The sequence below is a fragment of the Aristolochia californica genome, unplaced genomic scaffold (genome assembly GCF_029961685.1).
Source record: "Aristolochia californica isolate CCGP_79_NKW_82.1479 unplaced genomic scaffold, dmAriCali1.0.hap1 SCAF_2, whole genome shotgun sequence".
In the NCBI taxonomy this organism is placed as follows: Eukaryota; Viridiplantae; Streptophyta; class Magnoliopsida; order Piperales; family Aristolochiaceae; genus Aristolochia; species Aristolochia californica.
This window is the reverse complement of record NW_027181881.1, coordinates 44,721,154-44,744,225: the sequence shown is the minus strand read 5'-3', so window position 1 is coordinate 44,744,225 and position 23,072 is coordinate 44,721,154. Positions and strand designations below refer to the sequence as shown.

The window sequence follows — 23,072 nt, the reverse complement described above, 5'->3', positions numbered from 1 at the left end:
AGGGTTGGCTCAAAGTCACATGGTCTTCCGTTAATTGTTACCATCACCATTACAGGATTCACAATTACCAACAGAGATCCTCAAGCAAATAACGCCACCAAACGATTTTTCCTTTTCTTTTGTTTGCTAATCACAAGGAACATTCTAAGACTAGGAAAGTCAAACTGAAATGTGACTACATGTATGAGGCTTACGTATTCCCTGAGTTATTGTGCATATCCGACACTACATACCCAAGACAAGCTATACAGGAACTGTCGCGCAATACACTTGAACTAGAACCCTCAAATTACAGAGAAATTGAAAATGACAGCAGACAGCTACACTACATCTCCAGCACCCGTTTGGTTATGAGTAATGTGTGTTCACTATCTCTCTGTATACCATATCGATGAATTGGTTGTTCTGTCAGTAAAAAAAAAAAAAAAAAAAGACAAGATGAGTGGCCATCAGGTATTTGGTAATTGAGTACTTTTCCCCCAAAATGCTCCGCAAATAAGTAAAACAATGCAGCTTTTAGTAAAAAGTGGAAAAATTGCACTGTGAGAAAAAGAAAGACGATGAAAACTGGTTGGCTTGGCTAGAAGCATACTAACAATCGAAGTATCATGCCTAGAAAGCCATACAAAACAAAGAAGAAAACGGGTAAAATGAGTGGTTATTTGGTAACTGAGTATTTTTTTCCCCAGAAATGTTTCTAGTAATAAGTAAAACACTGCAGTTCTTAATAAAAAGATGTAAAATTGTACTGCGTACAATGAAGACAAAGAATGAACTACTTGCGTTTGGCAAGGAGCATACAAGTATCCAAGTATCACTGATACAACAAAGGCATATATTCATAGCAGACAAGGAGGGTAGACTGATCAATGACTATGGGAACAGTGAAGGGTATGCAGGAGCTCTATATTCTTGGCAAGAGATGCATTCTATATTTAAATAGACAAAAATATACTGTTTTACTTAAATCTTTTGATAAATCTGGAATTCTTGATAGAATAGAACCAGAAACATTAAAATAAAGAGTTTATCTCGTTACCCTGACATCTTCTGTCTGCTATGAAATGGTTAAAAAAAGAAAAAAAACTACTTAAGAAATCAAACTTGGTGGTCTCCCTAGACAAAAATATGTGGACTGTAAAATTAGTTGGCTGTCTCATATGTAGAGTAAGCCATATCAGAGAAAGAAAAAGAAAATTTGATCCAACAAGATAGGCCACAAAATGGTTCATCGTCATTTAATTCTAACTAAGACAAATCTAGAATAGAAGGCAAATAAAGAAAACACGTCAATGTACAAGTACTCACAGAGTGAACACAGCGGGCAAAGAAAACATATGTGCACAAGGATTGAAGATACCTGAACCAGCCTCACCAATGCATCACGAACTTTCTCTCTGGTAATTACTGGTCCATAGTTTGGAGTAGGTGTGAGAGATGGAGAAGGGGTAGGTGGGGGAAAGGGTTGAAGCAAGGGAGTCCCATATGGACGTTGAAGAGCCACAGGGGGATGAAGAGGAGGAGCAGTCGGTGGTATTGATGATGTTATCGGTGGAGGCATCATCAACATAGAAGATGAAGATGGAGGTGAGAAAAACGATGGTTTTACAAGATTAGTGGTGCGGCTGTTTACATTCGTGTCAGAATTATCAAGTAAGGGAACCAAAGGAGTTGATGAGGAATTTGGCAGAGAAGGTGGGGGAATTTGCAGAGGTGGGACAGCAGAGGGAATGGGATTAGGCACATGGGCTGAAGATAAGGTCAAGGGTGATGAAGACTGATGCTGTTGAGCTGTAATTGGTACATTTGAAGTGCTGGGTCCCATACTCGTTGCAGCCTGCAAACAGCATATAGAAAGAGTTTACCAAAGGTTAAACCTTGGCAGATAAAGGGTTACACACGTGTAGATATCTAAACATCCTTTTGACAAATGAACATGCTGACATAGAGCAGACCATAAATCAATATCTATTCACCCCATTCTCGGCCACTTGATCTATTCACGAATATTAAGGTCATGAGGCTGAAAAGCATGGACTACAATATTTAAAGGAGACTTTGCGTGTTTCTACGCAATTTAACTTGTTGTTGCTCATAGTTAAAAGATCCAAGTGCATTCACTAGAGTTGTGAAGTTCTAGCTACACCATAGACAGCTTCCACAAAACAGAAAAAGCAAATGCAGAGCCCAAGAATCAAGTGGCTGGTCAGCTAAAATAAGGATCAAACCAAATAGCAATAGTGACTTCAACCTCATGAATAAGAAAAAGGTATAGGCCTCAAATCCAGAGCAAAACATCTGACAGAGTTAACAAGCTGACACGAAGAGTTAAATTAATATAAAGCTAAGCAGAGGACATACACTGAAGAAGTTGACAAATGACTCATCAGGAACATCTGTTACAGTTGAGGTTGATGAAGAAGATGGTTCAAGTGGGCCTTCAATTACTGCCGATGTTGGAACTGCTTCCAGTTCTTCAAATTCACTGCACAAAACAAATATCCATTAAATAAAATTCCCGAATTGCATATTCTTAAGGAATTAAAAGTTACTTTCTAGTCAAATGACACAAATTCCTTCATGGATCATACATGTCACAGGTTGAAGTGCACATGCTAAAACTTCAAACTAAATACCAGAATAACATCAGAAATACAAAAATTGCAGCATATCAGATAAGACTAGTAAACATCCCTACATCTCTCATTCATCACAGCATCAATGTATCAATTTCATTTCTTAATGTTGGTTATCCACGCAAATCTAACATATCAAGTAGAAGTGACCTCGGACTTGAAAATGTAAGACAAACAGGAATTGACAATGCACGGTACAAGTTGAAAGAGTTTTGACAGTGTTTTGAGAAGCAATGCAATGACAACAACAGTGAAAGCAGACAATTTTTGCAACTTGAAGTTTGATATCAGAAAGACAACCAAAAAGGACCTAATGCCCATGAATTTATTTTGGAGCTATTTAAACTAAAGCACTTATCTGCACTCAATTGGAGATAAACTGAAGAAAAAAAAAAGAAAAAAAATATGTGGCTGACTGATGCTTGAAGAGAAGGGATGCTGGAGGTCTGCAAAGCACAAAAAAATTGACAATAGGAAAATACTGTAGCTATGATCAGAGAAGTATCCCAAGTAGAGTGATATGCTCGGGAGGGGCCTAATTGACATCAGATATAGAGAGTTTTAAAGCTAAGGATGACTTTCAATGCATAGTTATCCAATAGACGAATAATGGACACAATAAGCAGAGAGGCGAAGAGAAATTAATCCCTCCCAGCCCCGATCTCACTGAACTCATACAAAGGATGGCATGTGAAGATGTAGAAACCTTCAACAACTCCACCCTAACCCATATGAAAAACCATACAAAACTTTAATCATTCATCCAGAACCAGAGGTTCAAATGAGATGCACATCAACTTAGCATGGGACTTCTCATAGACACCACAGTAAGTTAGCAAAAATAGGTGTTTTGATTCTTTGTATATATATAACTAGATAAATTATAAGAGACCATACATCAACATTAATCACTCAGATAATGTGTCATCTTCCACTGCAAAAATTAGATGCAGGTTAATAAAAAATCAATTTACTCAGCACATAACTATGGCAATTTTGCGTCTTTGTTTACATTTTGATTGAATGAATGATTAGAACAACTACTAGGAGAGGCAAGGATAACATCAAAATTTATTTGTGGATTGAGCCGTTGGCTCAGTGGCCACATACGGTTTTCCAGAGTGAGGTCTTTGGGTTCAAGTTCCCTGGGAAAGGGATGTCGTATGCATGCATTACCAACATTTAGAAAAAAACACAAAAAAAAATAAATACATGTAAGCTATTAAATACACCAACTTTAAAGACTCAATTATCAAGGAAAAACAACAGTAAAATATCTCTAATTTATGATCATTCTCATTGAAATCATATAAATGGTGTTGCCTACAAAGATGTAGGGGCCCACAACAATTCTATCCTAACCTCATAATAAACAATAACTTGATTCATGTGATTTGAATCCTCCATCCGGAATTAGAGATGCAAATGAGGGGTACATCAAGTCAGTATTAGCTTATTCAAAGACGAACAATGCAGCAAATAGTTCGGTATAATTTGAGCCATCCAATCATTGAATGCATTAATTTGATGAGTAAACAGTAACATATTATGTCAACAGTGACCATTTGCCACATCCATCATAGATAGATGGCTTTCATCACATAAATAATGTGGAGAATCTCGAAAAAATTAAATTAAATTAAATTATATAAATATCTGAATGAACATACAGTAAACACATAAACACACAAACTAAACATAGATAGGAAGCTCCAAATATTAAGAGAACACAAGAAAATGACAAGATCCAATGCAAAGGAACACATATTTGTACATAACGGAATCACAACCAATATTTTTCAAAATTAGAAATAGTTTCTTGACTAACGGAACAGCTTCTCATATGCATGCTTCAAATAATCACTGACTGAAAAGAAAAATATGGTGCAGTTCATCATGATTTAACTATTTTCATACTGATTGGGTTCTCTAGAATGTGGTATCAGTTGAAAGAATCAATGGAATGCAAGACGTAGCAGAGATACAACCAGAGTGATCATATACAGGTACGTATGAAGTTTTTGAAGTTGAAACATTTACGGAATACCTTTTAGAAGATGATATTTTAGACTTTGCAGGAACTTTTGAATATGCATTAAGTATCCTGCACATATAGAATAAGCAATCAGCTTAAACAAAATAGTAGTTCTCCAAACATACATGTCAGCAGGTCACAAATGGATTACCACACAATAAAGGATGAACAAGCATTGTCGAAGATCATTATCAATTCTTTGAGCAAAATCATAAGTGCACAAGAGGAAAAAGGCTTTTGGATCAAAATATTAAATCCAAGAAAAGGGAGCGTAGTCAAATAATGTGCTGGTAACCTTGTGGGGTTCAAGTACAAACAAAAAATGTTCTGTCCATGAGAGTCACTCATAGCATACCACTGCTAGAAAGAAAAATGACATGGAATCAATGATATTATTCAAAAGTCTATACCTTCCAAAAAGATTTGCAACCTCTTCACACTCATGCTGGTTGTAGAACCAAATACCATTAACTTCTTGGGCAGCATTCCGGTACAACAAATATGGGACTTGAACTTCATATTCAAAATCTCCCAAGAGATTTTCCACCAGATTATCTGTTATTCATTGAAGCATTATAAGACATCTAAAAAGACAACTTACTAAATCCAGCACAAGCAAATAGAAGAAAGTTACTCGAAGGGATTCATATAACTTCCAAACAAAGAACTAGTATAGAACTCCATGCAAACAGGAATAAAATATTATCAAATTTAACCACATGACTTACCTGTGTTTCGACGGTTCATGACAATGAACTGGAACCGTGGTTGAGTATTCCTGAAAGGACCAGAACAATACAAGCATAACTTTAGTGGTGAAATATGAGATCACAACGATTATCTTAATTCTGATCCTAAGAATCCCACCATTGACATGGAGCGAATAGTATCAGAATGCAAATGTTATTCTATTAAGAAAAAATAGCCCTTAGTTTAAGTAATCTCCATTATTCGATTATTCATTACTGAAATATTGAGAAGTTGAATCAAGCAATCAACCACATCAAACGAGTAAAGAGCCACCCACTTCTAGGCAAGCACAGGAGTCAAACTACAGAAAGAATTTAAGAAGAGTTGGTAAAGTCGAAGATCAAAACCCTGATATAAAGCCTACACATACTTCTAAGTTCACCTATTTAGATCCAATCAGATTGAAGAAGCAGAATTATTACCTTTTTACCACGAAGAGAGACCCTTCGACATCCTTGCGACTCTGCAGCAAAATAAACCCTAATCAGATGGCTTAGAAGCCCAACGAGCCGAAATGAGGTATGAGATCAGGAACTGAAAACGCACCCATTGGTTCAGCTCAATATTGAATTCGTAGAACGTGACGTGAGCAGCGGTGATGAGAATCTCCTCCACGAAGGGATCAATTCTCTGAAGAACGGTGAGGTTAAGCACCTTTGTGCTTTGGTGATCCAGATTGGGCATCAATTTCCCATTCTGTGACATTTTCTTACTTCAGCGAAGAAGCCCTAAGCCTGGCTCGAATGGGAAAATCAGCAGCTCCTCATGCAACGGGCTTCGAGCTTTGAGGTTATCAGCTAAAACAAGATAATCAGATGGGTAAGAAGCAGAGAGGCAGAGGTATCGATGGTCGATGCTGGTTGGTAAGTATCGACTATCGAATTTCACAATTTGTACTACCACGGAAAGAAAGGACCGGATTCGGTCCGGGTCCGAACCGTTTGCATGTATCGAATATCCGAAATCCAAAAACCGAGGACCTATCCGAGATTGGATTTCTGAATTCTATCGGTCGGATAGACTGGAAATTTAACAACGATGTCAGTGTGGAAGCTTACAGCTTTGACGTCTGCTTAGCTTGCTGAAGCTGACGAGGACAAGAGATAAATATATTCAGATATGGAAAAGACGGTGAAAAAACAGAGAGACAGAGACAGAAGCAAGTGAGAGAAAGGCTTAAGAGAGACCGCAAGAGAAAGAGGGCCAGGGGATCTATACACTGGTAAGTGAAATGAGCGAGTGAGAGGGGCTCATCCAATGTTAGAGAAGCTAAGAGAGAAACAAACTTAGAGGGAAAGGGGCTCAAAGACGAAAGAGAGGGCTTGTGAGAGAAGGCCGAGAGAGAGATGAACTCAGGGAGCGGATTTTGAAACCGTCGAAGCAGTGGATAGAAGCTTCAAGGAAAAAAAGAAACAGGAAGCAGGTTCCGAGGGTCTAGCTATAAACATCCGGACAAATCCAACAGTAGAGATTCGGATTCGGATCTCACGCTTTTGGTTACTTTTCGGAACTAGATCGGATCTATTATCGGATATCAGGTTAATTCATTAATCCGATAATATCCAGATAGGTGAGTTGCTCAGCACTCAGCAGCATGTTCGAAGACGGTTCAGATCATAACAATCGGGTCTTGAGTTTTGGTCGAGTTTGAAACATAAGCTCTGCTTCCGTTCAAGTTAATGGAGGAAGGAGGAACGAGGGAGGTGGACGCCTCTCTCATTTATGTGAATCTATTATCTGAAGTTGATGCAGCCGAAAGTTCGTCATTAGAGACTGTTTACGAGGAAAGATTGGATACTGCGCGTTGTTCATGCTTGGTATAAATGTGAATTGCGGAAGCTACGTTGGGGATTTTGGACTTGCAAAGGGAGCAAACAAGCCATGGAGACAGAAACGAGGAGGCAATGGAAATTTTAACTGTAGAACTTGCGCCATCATTATATCTCAAATCGAAAGGATTGCACGAAGACGAACAGAACATGGTTCACAACAATGGTGGTCCAGAAGAAATCAGACTTCTCCACAAGGAGGACGACAGTGTGCCTAGCCAATCTTTACTATGGTTATGGGAGCTTCATATAAGGCTTGTTAAGTTGTGGTTAATAATAACAAATAGAGGGAGCTGATGAAAAATTGGTATAAAGTGTGATCTTATAAAATATATTTATGTCCGTGTCCATAAAGGCAATAAGCGTGGGACGACAGAATTTGAATCAGACTCCTCATCCTCCAGAGAAGTCTTTCAGGTCCAACTCGAGAAGTAGTTTGAACTTTGCCACAAATGTTCTTGCTTCTCTATTGCCTCCTCAATAAGTTGGAGATATTTTTATCCAGATATTAAGCCGAAACTATGACATATTTAATGGAGTAGATCTAGGTTCATAAATCAGAGGATGGTTTGATCTCTTTTCTAGGCGTACATATAATTAAATGCGTTCTGAAACAACTCTACTCAGTAGCCTTTCCTTTCCTTCTGTTAAAATAACCTGGGCTAGCTGTCCCACCACCCATCTCCAACAGGTAGCAAACCATGGAATCAATGTCGTCTCCAAAAATGCTATAGGCTTCAATCACCTGCAAGTAGCTGAACCCCATCGACAGCACCCTTTGCACGCTGCTACTAAGAACAGTGTCTGGAATAGCCTGTTCCACTCGGGACTCGCTCTGTGAGGGCCCTGTTGCTGTTGCAGAAGGTCGTCAGTAATAATCCCACCATTTGAAAAACTGAAGACATAACATCAGGATAGAAGTACATTAACTGGTGTAAATCTAAAGACATCAAAGCTATACACAACCCATACATATAACGACTAAATTTGAGACCAGAAGATGTTTCATTAGATTGTCACAGTGCCAGTACTGACTGAAAGCAGTGTGCACATCAGATGGCATGATCTTAGGCTAAATGGAACTAAATACAACATTCCATTATCGAAGATACCATTTTTTTTATTTTTTTTGAAGATCGCACTGAAGTTTTTATCAGGTGTTAGATCATTTCAACTCACAATCACCACAAAAACCACATCCGAAGAAAAGGCTTGTGAATATCTATGAAATGTTCCATCTTGGTAGTTGTCATCATTCAGGTAGGTCCACAGGATGAAACGACATCATATCTACACGTATCAGCCTATACTCCTGGGCTTATCCTACAATGTGGGAAGAACCATTTTGTGCCGGTGTTGGTCTCCAGACAAGGTTTTAGTCCCATGGTATTTTTCCTTTTGGCTATTCACTTCAATAACATTATCAAGATAAGAATTAACTTCAAAGAAAGAGTACTTACTTGCTCCAGAAGATGAAGGCTCTGCTCCAGAAGTAGACGATTCTTTAAATCCAACCTGCTGCTTGAATTTGTCATCAGCAAGATGTTCAGCTCGTGATGCCTCCATGACCATACGCTCAATTTCCTTTTCTGTGAGCTCCAAATCTGAGTAGAAACGGCCTTCAGCAAGAAGCAACTGCAATAGGCACATGAAGGAAATTGATTAAAACAAAACAGTAAAAATTCAATAAGACGAATTACACCTTAAAAAATAACAAAGAAGATTTATAGAAACATCAGTTAGTCACTTAAACAAATTGTTCAAAATAAAACACATACTTTCCATAAATCATGTAAAGATTAGAAGCCCATGCACCAAGAATAATGTAAAGATTAGAAGCCCATGCATCAAGAATAATGTAAAGATTAGAAGCCCAAGCACCAAGAATAATGTAAAGATTAGAAGCCCATGCACCAAGAATAATGTAAAGATTAGAAGCCCATGCACCAAGAACAATGCAAAAAAATAGAACCCCAAACACCAAGGATAATGCAAATAAGAAGAAAGCGATGCACCAGAATAATGTAAAAATTACAAGCCCATACACCAAGAAAAATGTAAACTTTGAAGCCCATGCACCAGAAAAATGTAATTAATATCACTCACATTATCAATCTGCTGATCTTGTTGAGCTTTAATAGCAGCCTTTACTTGATCCTTATCGATGTTTGACTGAATAGCACATAAGGGAACTATTACATTAAGTTCCACAGACACAAAGAGAAGGAAGCACTCGATGAATAAGCCCCTCACTCCCCTCCCCAAAAGAAAGAAAATAAAAAATAAAAGTTATAGTCAGCACTCACCCCATGAAGACAGCTGAAACCAAGTCCAGCACCAATGTTTAATCGACGAGGATCAACAAGGGAGTTGTAATGATTACCATGATGATAACTCAAGCGTATAGGAGGTGTATCTGTATTGTAGCTTCCATGAAAAATGTTGATAGGTTCTGTATAGCAGAAGATGTCAGATCAAAATATTTTTTTACAATAAATCTAGCAACATAAATTCAAAGAGAATGACACCTGTGCTGTAGGAATAAATATGGATGGGGCGATTATACATCTCCGACAAAGCCTGGATCTCCACATTATTCCCATAGACCTACTCACAAAAATGCACTATCAAAATGAAGCAGAAAATGAAATAAAAAAAAAGAGGATATTCATGCAGATAAAGGAAATGGGGAGGTTCACATGGATAAAGAAGACAATAAAATAGATATAACCATCATTAGTTGACCTGTCAACAGTCATCAAACTGAAAATTCAGGAAATAAGGTATTAATCATACCTTGTCCCGTCTCTTCCTCTTACAGTAAGATGTGAAACCTTCTGTTATGAACTGGGAAAAGTGATCCCTTTCCCTCTCCTGACCAAAACACCAAATGCAGAATTTAAGCAAACAAGAGAGTGAAATTCCTCAGTTTGAATCTCAAACACATAATAAATGGCATTCAGAGCATCTGCTATCTCCATGGCTAAAATGCTCCTTGTCTCTAGCCGAATTAATTAAATCTCCCACTCCCAGTTCTGAACTTGAGTTTTCAGACCCAACCAAATGCAGAATACTAGATCAAGTTCCAAGAGAAATCAAAGACTCCAAATTTGATAAGACCAAAGCATGCATCATGATTCACTACCACATTAATGGAAAGAAACTTTAGGGGGAAAAGCAAGCCAGTTTGATGGAAATATATGAAAAATGGAAAAGCAAGCCAAATCAAGGGGCAAGAAGTTGAATGACAAACAATGCTTCAAGTTTACAGAAAGATTACCGCATTTTAAGTAATCTCTTCATTCTTTTCAGAACAAGCATAGGGACATACCATGTAATCTATACACATCTGTCTGGTCAAATCATAGGCTTCAGTGTCCCCATAAACTTGATCGGCGACAGCACGAAATAAGCAGTTTCCATCCTCTACCATTCGTTTCACTTCTAGCCCCTTTACTCGTCTAATGTCAAGTTCAAATTGGCGCTCCTTCTCCTGAGAAAAGACAAAGTCCCAGTGCTATCAGATCAACTTCACTCTTGAGGCCTCCAAAGAACAACATACTACACACTACACTATGACTACTAACACGACAAGCAGAAGATTGTGGTGCTCATGGACCTTGCGAAGCTCATTTCCACATATTCCACCAGGAACAATTTTAGAATATAATTGTTTTAAACCACAGATGTGAAAGCTACATTTATATTCTGAAGCAGAAAAAAGTCTATAAGAATAAGTTTATGTATTTTGTGAAGGCCCCAGTAAGCACAAGTGTGGATCACTGACTAATGACAGAAGCAAAAAACTGACATAATAAACCACCTAAATAACAAGTAGAAAATGAAACAATATGAATCTCCATGACATGTTTTTGTATTTTGTTGAACATGGTAGGTACACTTTTTTTGAATTTTGTTAAACATTTTACAACTTTTTTTGTACTTTTATAATGATATGCTTCCGTATTTTTTAAATACAAAATACTTTTATATATTTTTTTAAGGAAAGAGTGTGAAAACTTAGATATGGAACAAGAGCGCAAAGAATCTTCTTGAATTGGCGGAATAAAAGCAGGAAGAATCAGACCATGCACATAAAATGAGTATAAACTGATCAATTCAAGTCAAGTAACCTGTAAATAATGAAATTATTGAGACAAAAAACCAAACTAATTTTTTTTATTTGTCATATTGAGATTCTTATTAAATGTTGCCAAATTATTAAAAAAAAAATTTAAGGCGTGCTTTATTCAGGAACATATCGTGCACTTTTCAATACTCCTAGCTTATATTTTTTGCATTTTATTTTGAAGATAAGAAGAGAACCTTCAACCTGAAAGACAGACTATGTTTTCAAAACACTTCAATTGGGTGCATAAAAGTAGCCTGGTAATAATTTTGAAAGTTGTTTTATGACAGCCCTCCCTCATGGAGATCTAAAGCTTACTCAGCAAGCAAGTGAGAAGTTCCTCCTTAATTTAAAGGACGCAACAAATAAAGAAAACATTAACTGTGGATTAAACCAATAAAATGAGAAATACTTCTCCAGCATTGTGCAAAACTCGTGCTCGTGGTTCAACTTTTAGATATGTTCAATGCACCTTTGCAGCCTCTTGAATAAGTTTGGTCTAGAAAAGAAAGTACAAACTCCCTGGGCCAAGAAGGTACAGGCCTCATGCATTATCTGGCCCAAAGCCACAAACTTGACAGCAAACTACAAAATACACCCCAACCAGCACATATCTAAATCATTAATAAAGATTCAAGGACCCAAAGCAGTCCAACGGCTTTTATTCTCACAATCTAAACCATCAACACATGCTGCATAAGATACTTTACATGTCCAAAGGAACTCATAAAGTAACAGATGAGATTTAAAAAAAATCAAAAAGTAGACTTACGGCGTCATCATAAGAGGACCCAAAACCAGGACACTGCTCATCTGCACTGTTGTAACCTTCAGCTTCACCGAAAGACCTGGGAGAAGAAGGCCTCGAGTTGGATGGTGACCGTGTTGAAACAACTGGCCATCCTACTCTTCTAGATGGTCCGATGCGCACAGCATTTGAACTACCTGAAATAATTCTCCTTGAACCCAAATTCGCCGCTGAGGGTTTTGGTGGAGGAACCGGAGGAGGTGGAGGGGGGTATGAAGTCCCTGAAACAACATGAGAAGAACCAACACCCAGAATTTGATTCTCATCCAATCCAAACTTCTCTGAATTATGCAGGCTACTTAATTCTTTCGTGACTGCCTCTACTGCCCCTACGTTCAGGGTGTCATCGTTACCCATTTTATCCTTATCAACCAATTCACGTGACACGGACTGAGGGTTATCTTTCGGAGCTTCATCACTCTTCAATGTTATGTTATCCTCACGGCTACCACAGATGTCCAAAAGCCCATCCAATTCCAAAGCATTCTTATCATGCAGCCCCTTCTCTGGCTCTTCCTCTTTTGAAGTCGAAGCAATCTGGGTTGGGACTGGTAGCGCGTTCGAGCTAGAGGAAGAACCAGGAAGGGAGCGATTCTGGTTAGAGGACGAGCCTCCGGAACCTCGCTGAACCAATATCCTTGTCATCTTAAGCGGCCAAAAAACACGAAACCAGCGTTTCAATCTCTCAAATTAGAGAACCAAAACCCGAAGCAGCCCTTTATCACGCGTTCTCACTTTAGGTGCGGTGATTCCAACCCCTTGGCTGAATGATTCCTTCCAGCCCAGAAACGCTTTCTGCCCCTCGCAAATCGATCTCTGCATTCCCCTAATAATTCTCATGGGCTCAAAACCTCAGAGGAAAAACCCAATAAATTAAACCCTTCTTCTACTTCAGAATTACTACTCCAAATATCCTTCTTTACACGACAACCACCACCAAAACCCTAAACACCTTATCAAATTCCGTCCCAAAAACAAATAGTCATCGATCACCGCAAGTTAACCACATAAAACTCGAAAAACCTATATATTCAAAATAAGCAAAACATAAAAAAAAAAAAAAAAAACCTCTTAGTAAAATTGAAGAATTTAAAATTCATAAAATTGGACGAAAAGAACCTGATATGAAACGTCAGAGCGCGGAAAAGGATACTTGATACTCACCTCGATAATTGGAGACCAAATAAGGCAGATTTAAAGAAGAATACACCACTGAATTCAGTAATTCGTGGAAGGGAATACGGCGAGCGAAGGAGAAGAAGAAAACGTAGGAACCAAGGAGAGTATTAAGATTTATTGTTTTTTTATACAGAGAGCAAAAGGGGAAAAAAAATGGGAGGTTCCTTTTTATCGTGGGAAGAAGGATGCACCGCCCGTGACGGGGATTTTGGTAGCGACGACTCATGGCCAGTCACTGACCGACACGTGGAGGTCGGCGAACTCCTACCATGTATATCGCACGTGTAACACAGTTATTCATGCAAGTTGCCACTGCTTTATCCTCCTGATCCTTGATTTTGAAGTCTTCTATAACCAACCAAAAAAACTCATTTATTTTCTTTTTTCAAATATAAAATTTTATCCATATTACTATTTACTATTTTAATTTAATATTAAAAATAAAATATTAAAAATATATATTTAATTAATTTATCAAAGAGAAGGTTTTTGACGGAGTTGACTACAACGCAGTAGAATCTGAACATCGCCCGATTGTGGCTTCTCGTGGAAGCAACTTAAGGTCAATTCAGCAGTCTAATCAAGGAGAAAAGCAAAAGTAGATGAAGGTTAAAGCTAAAAATGGCCGCTCACAAGCTTGGCAACGTCAATGATGTGGGCAAGGAATCCATTAATCTGGCCACTCGGGGGCACCGTCTTGGTGATGGAAACCTCACTTTGTTGTCGCAACTATGGTTACGTACTTACGTCGGAGGTGATTTAATAAGGTACGGGTCTTAGTGGGAGTATGACGCGACTTGCATTCTGCATTCGTTCCTTTTTCACGGCCGGCGACTCAACAAGTCAAGATTGGTCCTTTTAGTATTTTGATGGATTAAAAATACCAGTCCATTTAAGGTTACCCTCATTACAGAACTATCTCTGTTGGACGTTGTCGGCGTTGCAGTTAGGTTAAATTAAGAAAGAAAAAAAAAACCTGCAACGTAATTGACTTGAAACGTCGTCTACTTTCGTAGCATGCTAAAGCAGATTATACACTTGCAGGAACACGACATCTCTACACCATTGTTTACAATTTTTACAACATTAAAACCATTCACGCAATCCAAATAGTGCATAAACACAAAAGAAAAGAAACCAGAAAGGCAGACAGCAAGGTTCTTCAAGGCTTTCGAAGCATCATTGCGGACATCACGACCAGTACCATGAAGATGACGGCTGCGATGAAAGAGGCCACCACGGCGCCGCTGATGCGTTGACAGAAATCGTTAAATTGCTGGCAAATTGCGATCCAGTTTGCGCTCGGGTTCCCGTTGTGAGCCAAGTAGACGATGGCAGCGGCTGATGCTGCTGATGCAGTAGTAAGGGCGATCATCACCTGTCGTTTGGAGGAAGAAGAGGTTATATATGATGAGGATTTAATGAAAGAGAAGGGCTATATTCAGTAAAGGTGAGAGATAGAGTACCGTATCCAAGATTAGTAGAAGGAACCTGACCCCGACGATCGTCGGTCGAACAATGCCGACGATGGAGAAAGGCAGAGAGAGGACGAGATATCCGCTGGCAATGGCGTTTCCGACGACAAAAAAACTACAAAAGTTAAACAAACGGGTTCAAGTTAATTCATCGTTTCTCCAAAAGTGGGATCGTCGAAAGGACAATAATCAACAAATTTCGTTAATGCACGTCATTTCCCAGGTTGAATGTGTTGTCACATTTTCAAGAGGACAACACATTGTGTTGGCGCACGAAGAAGAGATCATTCCTGTCGAATCAGTAATGAAGGAAAAAGGAAGAAGTAAATTTCACTGACGTGAAGGCGGGAAGATCGTCGTAGCTAGCCTGAAACTGCAAGAACTGAGTGAAGAAGGGCAAGGTCTCGTCGGAGGTCCCCATGGCAGTAGCAGCCGCTAGAGTTGCAGCAATAGCGGCGAGCCTCAAAATGAAGTCGAAGATGGCAAGGCCTCTCTTCCATCCTCCTCTCATTTTCTTTGATGCCACTACAGCGGCGGCGGGAGCTGCGACGGCGGCAGTACCTAGGGCGGCTTTTCGTCGACTTTCCGTAGTCGGTGGTGCCTCTACGTCGGCCTTGGTGGCTGATTCATCACCGTTCGTCATCTCTGCCTTTCAGTAAGAGATCGAAAGTCGAGAAAGAGATGGAGAGATGAAGAGAGACAGAAGAAGGATGGAGATCCGGGGACATTGATAGAGCTTAAAAAGATATTTAGACAAGAGAAATTTCAGTCGAAAGGATTAGTTGAAGAATGCGGTGGTGGTGCAGTGCAGCAGGAGCAGGAAGAGAGTAGTTGATAACTTGCTCCACTTACTGAAAGATCAGATGGCCGGAAGAAGAAGGAGAACACCAAATACAACTTCAAACCTTATTTCAAATTCCAGAAAGAACTAATAATTCAATTCCATTAAATTGATTGAATGCCGTACCGAAAGCTCCCTTTGATTAAACAAGAAGAACAACAACAAGAACAAGAAAAAATAAACATAGAGAAGTAAAAGTTGCAACTAATCCACTCAGTGATATTTATTTATTTCTTATAAAGAATGTTCCTCGTAAAACAAGCACTTCCCATTCTAATGGAATTTTAAATTATGAAGTTACAAGCATTAGATGAAAAATTGAAAGTGACAAAAACAAGAACAAGAAGTGATTATATATGTTCATGAAGGCCTCAAGGTCCACCCACGCTCGGCAAGTGCCAATCGTACCCGGGCAGCAGCTTCTGCAGTATCATTGAGGGGTGGATAGCTCCAGCTCTCTGACATCTGGATATTCAATTCACAACTGTTAAACGTGACACCATCTAATACTGAACGCACCGTAAATTTGAAGACTATGTTGATTTGATTATAGTTATACAAACAGTTTTTAACTTGGGCAATGCACCAAAGGATGAATCTTAAAGGCATGATGACGATAGCAAAAAAAACCCTTCACCCATACTTGTAGCTTTTGAGAGCTCTCTCTCTTTCAATGAAATTTACTGGCACTTTGGATGTGGAAACGGGTCCGGACTGCAGTCTGCCACAATTTCTCCAATCATTTGCCTAAAATCTAGAAATGGGAAGCAAAAGCAGAAACTAATCTACCGGCCGAACAACAAAAAGATTTGGTTGTAAACACTGGACATTACGACCAGAGCGAACAGTCTGCCTAGGAAACGTACCAGTGCAGCTTTTTGGATTCAGAGGACACCAACTTCACATAAAAAAAAATTAACAATTTAACACCAAATTAACCTTGCAGAGAGAAAATACAATGACAATAAAGTAGGCTAGAAAGAAAGGTGACTATTTTATCTAATATTTTATTCGTAATGTTAGATAAGAATGAACAGATTCTTCTGCCAAAAGCATTCAAGTGAAAATAAGCTGACAAGTGAAAAACAATAAAAAAAAGTAGGAGTTAGATGATATATTTAGGGGGGGGGGGGGGGGGGGGGTAATGAGCCTAAGTAGAATGATTACATCTTTTGTCTTCTTATGAACAATTAAGGATGTTATAAAAAGAAAAAAGTTAAGTATTCGAAAAAAGGAAAAGAACAATTTAGGATTGGTTGAATGGATGCATATCTACTAAACTGAATATCATGTTTGATTACTTACATCCTCTTTGCCTTGAAATGGCCTAACAGCACCATGGTCTTGCAAAGCCTTATGGAAGGCTTTGAATTTCCATGTACACCGATCAGCTCCAATCACACAAACAGGCTTCCTATAAGAGAGAAAAGGTCACATCTTGGCAATGTTCGAGTAGCAAAACACATAAAGAAAAAAATGACACCAATTTCTACCAAACATACCCAGTACTGCAAGCCTCACTCAACATGCTAACAGAATCTGCTGTTATTACAAAAGCATCTGCCCATGCTAGATGCCCCATGTGTGGGTTTGGATCTGCAGTGATTATTTCCAAAAACATGTATCAAAGCTTTTCTTAAATTATAGATTATAGACTTACATCTTTTCCAACATAAATGAAAAGAAACCAAGGTTACCTTCACCATCCCATATATACACCTTCGGATGATAACTAAATTCTTTCAATATTATATTTTTAACCTGGTGAGAGTATAAATTGAGAACAAATAAGCTCCAGGAAAACAGTAAAGGAAAAACTTCTTGCTCAGACAGAATAATTAAGATTGATGTTAAGAAAAGTTTAAAGCATGTTAACAGTATTTTGGCTCAACGAGGACAAATGCTGCTTGAAGAGCTCTTTAGGAGATCAAGCATTCAGGTTCCTCTTAAACTCAATTATAGAGCCGAACAGGACCAACAAAGATACAGACCATGAACTACTCACTGACCACTTTAATGTTCTATGACAGATAGAGAAGTACCTTCTTAGGAGTTCTTTGAGAAAAAGATACTCTCAAGCTCCCACAGCTTGCAAGCACACTCTGCAGAGAAAATGCTAACTGCTTTGCAAGGTCTGCTCCATATCGACAATGTCCTGTGCAAACAATCAACACAAATTTCAGTAAATCAGGCATCCATTTAGTTTGTGATCCCTCAGGTAAAAAGGGATAAGAGATGAAGACTCATGGAACTGTGTCATCTTTTTAGTAATTCCTAGGAAATGGTAATAGTAGGGGAATCGCTGAGGCTTCCTGTTTTTGAGCTACAGGTGACTAGGAGCATCTTCAGAGAAAAACGGTAGCACAAGTTTTGTTAAGGAATAATCCCACATGGATTAGTGAGAACAAATATGTTGAGTATATTACTTGGGAAAGAGGTTTCCTAAAGATGTCTAGTCATTGTGGGATAGACCTTGGACCCAACTTCACATGGTATCAAAGCAGGTACTCGTATGTGGGCCTCCACCCAAATTATCCACATGTAAGAGCCCAGAGGGCCTACACGTGAGGGGGGGTGTTAAGGAATAGTCCTACATAGATTAGTGAGAACAAATATGTTGAGTTTATTAGTTCCTAAGATGTCTAGTCATTTTAGGATAGGCTTTGTACCCAACTTCACATTAGATATGGAGGAAAACCCTAGTACTTGATGCATATCATTATTCATTTGAGATTTGCTTGAAAAGTATGTACAGACTCATACGAGCGGTGCCACAGATAATTTAGGATAGGCAGCAGAAAACACCTTACTTGCACAAACGCCAACAGTAGCATGAACTCCATTCAACAGGACACTTGAAGCAAATTAAGGACATTTTGAGATGTGCAGGATAATAAAGATGATTCCACAACAAGCAACATATATCTTGTTCTACAATTACTGTAAAACAGCTCCACTCAGTAGTATTTTTCCTTAAAAGATTATAATATTTTACTAAAAACTTTACTGTTTTATTTTTCTCTTTAATTAGCCAGAAAACTTTTTTTTTGAAAGGCAAAGCCAGAAAAGTATTACTGAGGTTTTTACTTAGAAATTAGAGCTCATGCTGAAAATAGTGCTGGGAAGAAGCAACTGAATTTTCATTAACAGGTCAGAAGCTGCTAGCAAATAGCAAAGTGTATATACATGAAATCAAACTGACAACTTTGATAACAATAAACCAACAGCCAAAAATTGCGTACTAATTGCAAAGACATATTTGCACTACTACACAAAATAAAACATGTAAACAAATAAGTCAGTATAGTGACTTACTTGTAGGGCGCCCTATGTTGACCACAAGCAAGGGCTTTGGAAGTGGGGCCAACTCATCATGCCAAGTGGAAGCTGCAGCTCGAAGAGCAGCTGCATCTGCCTGATGCAATGCTCCTCTTGTGAGGACCTGAGATTCCAAATTTTAACTGTCAACGGTGTGCATATGCTAAAAAAAATCAATAGTAAATGACAGCCAATTCAACAGGTCAAAGAGTACTAGGACATGTTCACACTTTTGCCTTGATTCTAAAGAAATGAAGCTCTAGATCTAAACCACTTCTTATAGTCCCAATTTCAAATGCATTAATTTCGATTTGATCAGCTGACAATCAATCCTAAATCAACTCCAGGCAAAAATGCTGAATACTACAGATAAACATACCACATGTCTCTCAGGTGGTTCTCTTGGAGTAATCCAGTGGCGCAAGAACTGAGAGGTCTCTTGCTGTCCTTGAGGAGTCAATGGGTAGTAATCGTGCTCAGGAGTGACTACCAAGTCAAACCTGTTTAGATGTGTTCTGGGATGTTGTATCTGTAAAAACAATAACAAAAGATTGATATAACTCTGCCATTAACATACCATACACTCTTACATGTCCCATCAAGTTTTCACAAGTCAAATTAAACCAGTGAACAAGAATCAATTTCTTTGAAAAAGAAATCTTATTTGTGATGATTGGAACATCTCGGACTATTAACAATTTGTTCATGCACATACATGAAATTTTCCACAAGTAACATAGTGTTACGAACCTATTGATGGCATGGATAATGGTAGCTTTGGTGTGGGTACAGGCTAGGATTTAGGGTTTGCCATCAAAACATACAAAGAAAAAAAAGTAAGGTTTAGTGTTCAATAGCGCCTTCCCATTTGGATGTGCTTAGTATTATACTTCCCATGAGTCTCTACACCTTACTGCATCCCAGAAGTCAGTGGCTGTCCCCTCTACAACTTAAATCTAGCAGGTTATAAAAAACATTCCTATAATACCCCTATTGACCCTAACGGATTCCCCTTACACTAACTTACATGTTCATTCTAGTTATTATTAAATAGAAACTAAACTACCCTCAACCTAGTTCCCCAAATTAAGTCTGAAATACAATGAAATACTAAGGTATTAACAGAAGAAACATACAAAGATAAATAACAGGAATTGGTGATGGCATAATGCAACTCTATGGAAAGGTTCTACACAGCTATAAGCGCGCTAGCCACTCATCACGATCAAGTTCCATAGGACAGAAATTAACTTAATTAGAAGAAAGCTATCAAACACAAACCTGAACAAGAAAGACATTTTCAGGTGCCAATCGTTTTACTGAACTTGCAAGAGATATGGTGTCTCGACCAGATGCAACCACCAACAATGGTCCTTCCCTGAATAAAAGCAAAATTTCGTTGTCTACACATGATGGAGCTCAAGGAAAGAAGGTAACATAGGGTACATGGAAAACGTAAAATCTTATCATACTTATCAAATGTCTCACGAGCCCATGTTGCAATCTGATAGGCATCAGGTTCCAGAACCGATGACAACCCAACAATCCCACCATTTTCAGTTGGAAGAGGGGTCAATTTCTGACCCCCAAATATCCTTTGATGCTGAGGATAATCAAAGACCCACTTAATGATGTAATGTACCCTTTTATGGAGTGATACTGGAAGCCATAGGAGCCATTCATTTATCCCTCCCCTTGGCCTAAGGACATGCTGCAAATTTAAATAAAGAAAGACAAGTGAGAAATAAATGAAGAAGACAAAAAAAAAAAAAAAAAAAAAGCAACACCAATTCTCACAGGCTATCAGAGTTTAACCAAACAAGTACCAATGTTCCAAAGATGATTGAGTATAAATGTGAATACATGAAAACTTTCATATCCAAATTTACAGAAATAAATATAAGAACCAAAGCAATGGCAAACACAGGTTATCAAGCAAATAACAGGTTAACTCAATGGATTTAGAGGCAGCACATTCTCCAGAGAGACGAAAAAACAAAAAAATACGCAAATACAAACACACAAAAATAATAAAAAATAAATAAATTTAAAAAACGCCACAAAAAATGACTCAAGGCAAGGAAGGGCGGCTCTTGAAATCGATGGATGAGAACAAAAGACTTTGCTGACTGAATTATAGTGTAATGGGTGGAGTTGGGGGTTTGAAACATAAGTAAGTATTTTTGTCACTTAACCTTTTGAGAAGCCCCACCAGTAAAAGCGACCTTAAAGGGTGTGACACACTTTGACGGTGGTTCTCTCTCTCTCTCTTGTTTTTTATTTTGTATTATTTTTTTAATACCAACACCTACTTTCGTTTAATACGGCTACTCTGTTGTCACATGACAAACAAATCTTTCAGCCCAGAAGATTGAGCCTTCTGTGTTTCCGTTATACGTTGTAACACAGATGTCAAAATGTCAATGATTGAAGCAACAAGTTCAGCCTAGACTTGGACATGGTTTACTTACAAGATAATGGTTTTAGTAGAGCTTCCCTCTGTCATGGAAACCACAATTGCTATGTCATCTTAACTTGATACACTTAAGACTTCAGTTTCACACCACGCAGTAAAACATATATTGACAAGTGAGCTTTCTAATTTTACGTGTAATGAGCTACTTCCTAAGAACTTGTGCTCTGGAGTTTTTAATGAACAGAAATGATGAGATTCTTCAACTAGAAGTCACTCCAATTTCTTTTTCTTTTAAAGAACTCCTTTAACAACTCAAACAATTGGTGTGCCGCCGTTCTCAACTTGCCCACTCATAACCCAAAACAAGAGAAAAACATGGAATAGTTGAATAAATCTTGTAGGGATACGTAGGAGGCACTTTCAAGGCCTCGTAGTAATCCACCGAATCCAGCATATAACATTTTTAAAGTATAAAATAAGATACTAAGCATTCCTGTATTATCAAAAAATTAGTTGTCAAAATTCAATGATCCGCACGACCCACAAAGCTTGTGCACTCTCCCATTCCAAAGTTACAGAGTCGAATACTTGCAACAAGCAATAACTGGATTTGACAACGAGGATTACGCGATAAAACGGATATGAGACGAGACTACCCGTTCAAATACATTCAAAATTCAGCCTAAAGTTCTTCAACGGAATTAAGAAATAATAGATTGATCCTGAGTCAAAAAATCATTAACACGATATAAACAGGCACTCACATAAAACGAAGATTGCTTAGCAAGCCCGAGCGCGCGAACCAATCCGATAGACTGATTCTCAGCCCCCGCGAAACCGTTGCCAATAATAACAGCTCGTCGTATAACATTGTAAACGCCGGCTTCGAAGATTTCAGGGGTTCCCACAGAACCAAATGGCGGTTCCGGGAGCTTGATTGATCTCATCACAACTCACTCGACCCGAGCCCTAAACTTGGGGGGAAATCAACTGAGCCGCCGAAGAATGCATGGAGTGGGGATTGAACAGTAATCGCCTTGATATAGACTGTTTTCGGAATTGAATTCTGGTTCTTTGTGCTCGATTAGGAAAAGTACACTGTAGTGGGAGGTTTTCTGTTTTGTTGCGACCGGACCAGAACACCACGATTCTCCCAATGCGTGACTGCCACGGCAAAGGTCTCGTCGAATCAGCCTTGATGTTGGAATGACTCGTTGGAGCAGATCGCGACGGCGTCGTGGGTCCGAACAAACGGTGGATTCAGTGGGATCAGTTGAAACCAAGAACTTCGGGATACTGGAGTACTGAACCCTCTCCTCCAAATCGTGGAGGATGACCAAATCTCATTTATAGGCTAAATTGTCTTATAAATAGTTTAAATGTTATTTATTTTTCTGAAAATCTATCACAACTAAAAGTTATACTTGCAATGCACGATGACGTCAAAGAGAAATCCTCTTGATTCTATCTCCACAGGATAATATTAAGATTGTGTTTGGAACACAAGCAGTGGAGAGGTCCTGAAATCCTATATCCAAATTGTTCATCTGATTTGATATTTACACATGAATTCGATTAGAATTTGGTTTAATTAGACAAATAGTCTATAATTCATTTAGCTCAGGGCCTCTCTTATTAGGTGTGGCAACCTGATCT

The 23,072-nt window shown here is 38.6% G+C and overlaps 4 protein-coding genes across 4 annotated transcripts; all 4 read right to left on the bottom strand.

The window, feature by feature from the left end:
- Window positions 1-157: 157 nt before the first annotated feature.
- LOC137955939 (mRNA-decapping enzyme-like protein) lies at window positions 158-6,356 on the bottom strand. Its single transcript, XM_068803171.1, has 8 exons — window positions 5,968-6,356; window positions 5,844-5,884; window positions 5,400-5,449; window positions 5,082-5,226; window positions 4,684-4,740; window positions 2,362-2,485; window positions 1,361-1,837; window positions 158-405 (listed from the first exon to the last, which is right to left on the bottom strand). Exons 1-8 carry the CDS (start codon window positions 6,124-6,126, stop codon window positions 349-351), a joined length of 1,110 nt encoding a protein of 369 aa, XP_068659272.1. The 5' UTR covers window positions 6,127-6,356; the 3' UTR covers window positions 158-348.
- A 1,402-nt stretch (window positions 6,357-7,758) lies between these two features.
- On the bottom strand, window positions 7,759-13,485 carry LOC137955719 (OVARIAN TUMOR DOMAIN-containing deubiquitinating enzyme 6-like). The gene is made up of 9 exons (XM_068802806.1): window positions 13,352-13,485; window positions 12,152-13,210; window positions 10,582-10,743; window positions 10,047-10,124; window positions 9,779-9,857; window positions 9,557-9,702; window positions 9,357-9,422; window positions 8,711-8,885; window positions 7,759-8,102 (listed from the first exon to the last, which is right to left on the bottom strand). The coding sequence occupies exons 2-9, from the start codon at window positions 12,830-12,832 to the stop codon at window positions 7,870-7,872; spliced, it is 1,620 nt and encodes a 539-aa protein (XP_068658907.1). The 5' UTR covers window positions 12,833-13,210; window positions 13,352-13,485; the 3' UTR covers window positions 7,759-7,869.
- A 1,043-nt stretch (window positions 13,486-14,528) lies between these two features.
- Window positions 14,529-15,484, bottom strand: LOC137955142 (casparian strip membrane protein 3-like). The gene is made up of 3 exons (XM_068802012.1): window positions 15,180-15,484; window positions 14,833-14,956; window positions 14,529-14,744 (listed from the first exon to the last, which is right to left on the bottom strand). The coding sequence occupies exons 1-3, from the start codon at window positions 15,482-15,484 to the stop codon at window positions 14,529-14,531; spliced, it is 645 nt and encodes a 214-aa protein (XP_068658113.1).
- Window positions 15,485-15,880: 396 nt separating this feature from the next.
- LOC137956494 (mitochondrial fission protein ELM1-like) lies at window positions 15,881-22,718 on the bottom strand. Its single transcript, XM_068804018.1, has 10 exons — window positions 22,181-22,718; window positions 20,473-20,711; window positions 20,282-20,378; window positions 19,380-19,529; window positions 18,998-19,124; window positions 17,725-17,837; window positions 17,380-17,443; window positions 17,185-17,278; window positions 16,988-17,096; window positions 15,881-16,147 (listed from the first exon to the last, which is right to left on the bottom strand). The coding sequence occupies exons 1-10, from the start codon at window positions 22,361-22,363 to the stop codon at window positions 16,043-16,045; spliced, it is 1,281 nt and encodes a 426-aa protein (XP_068660119.1). The 5' UTR covers window positions 22,364-22,718; the 3' UTR covers window positions 15,881-16,042.
- Window positions 22,719-23,072: the final 354 nt, after the last annotated feature.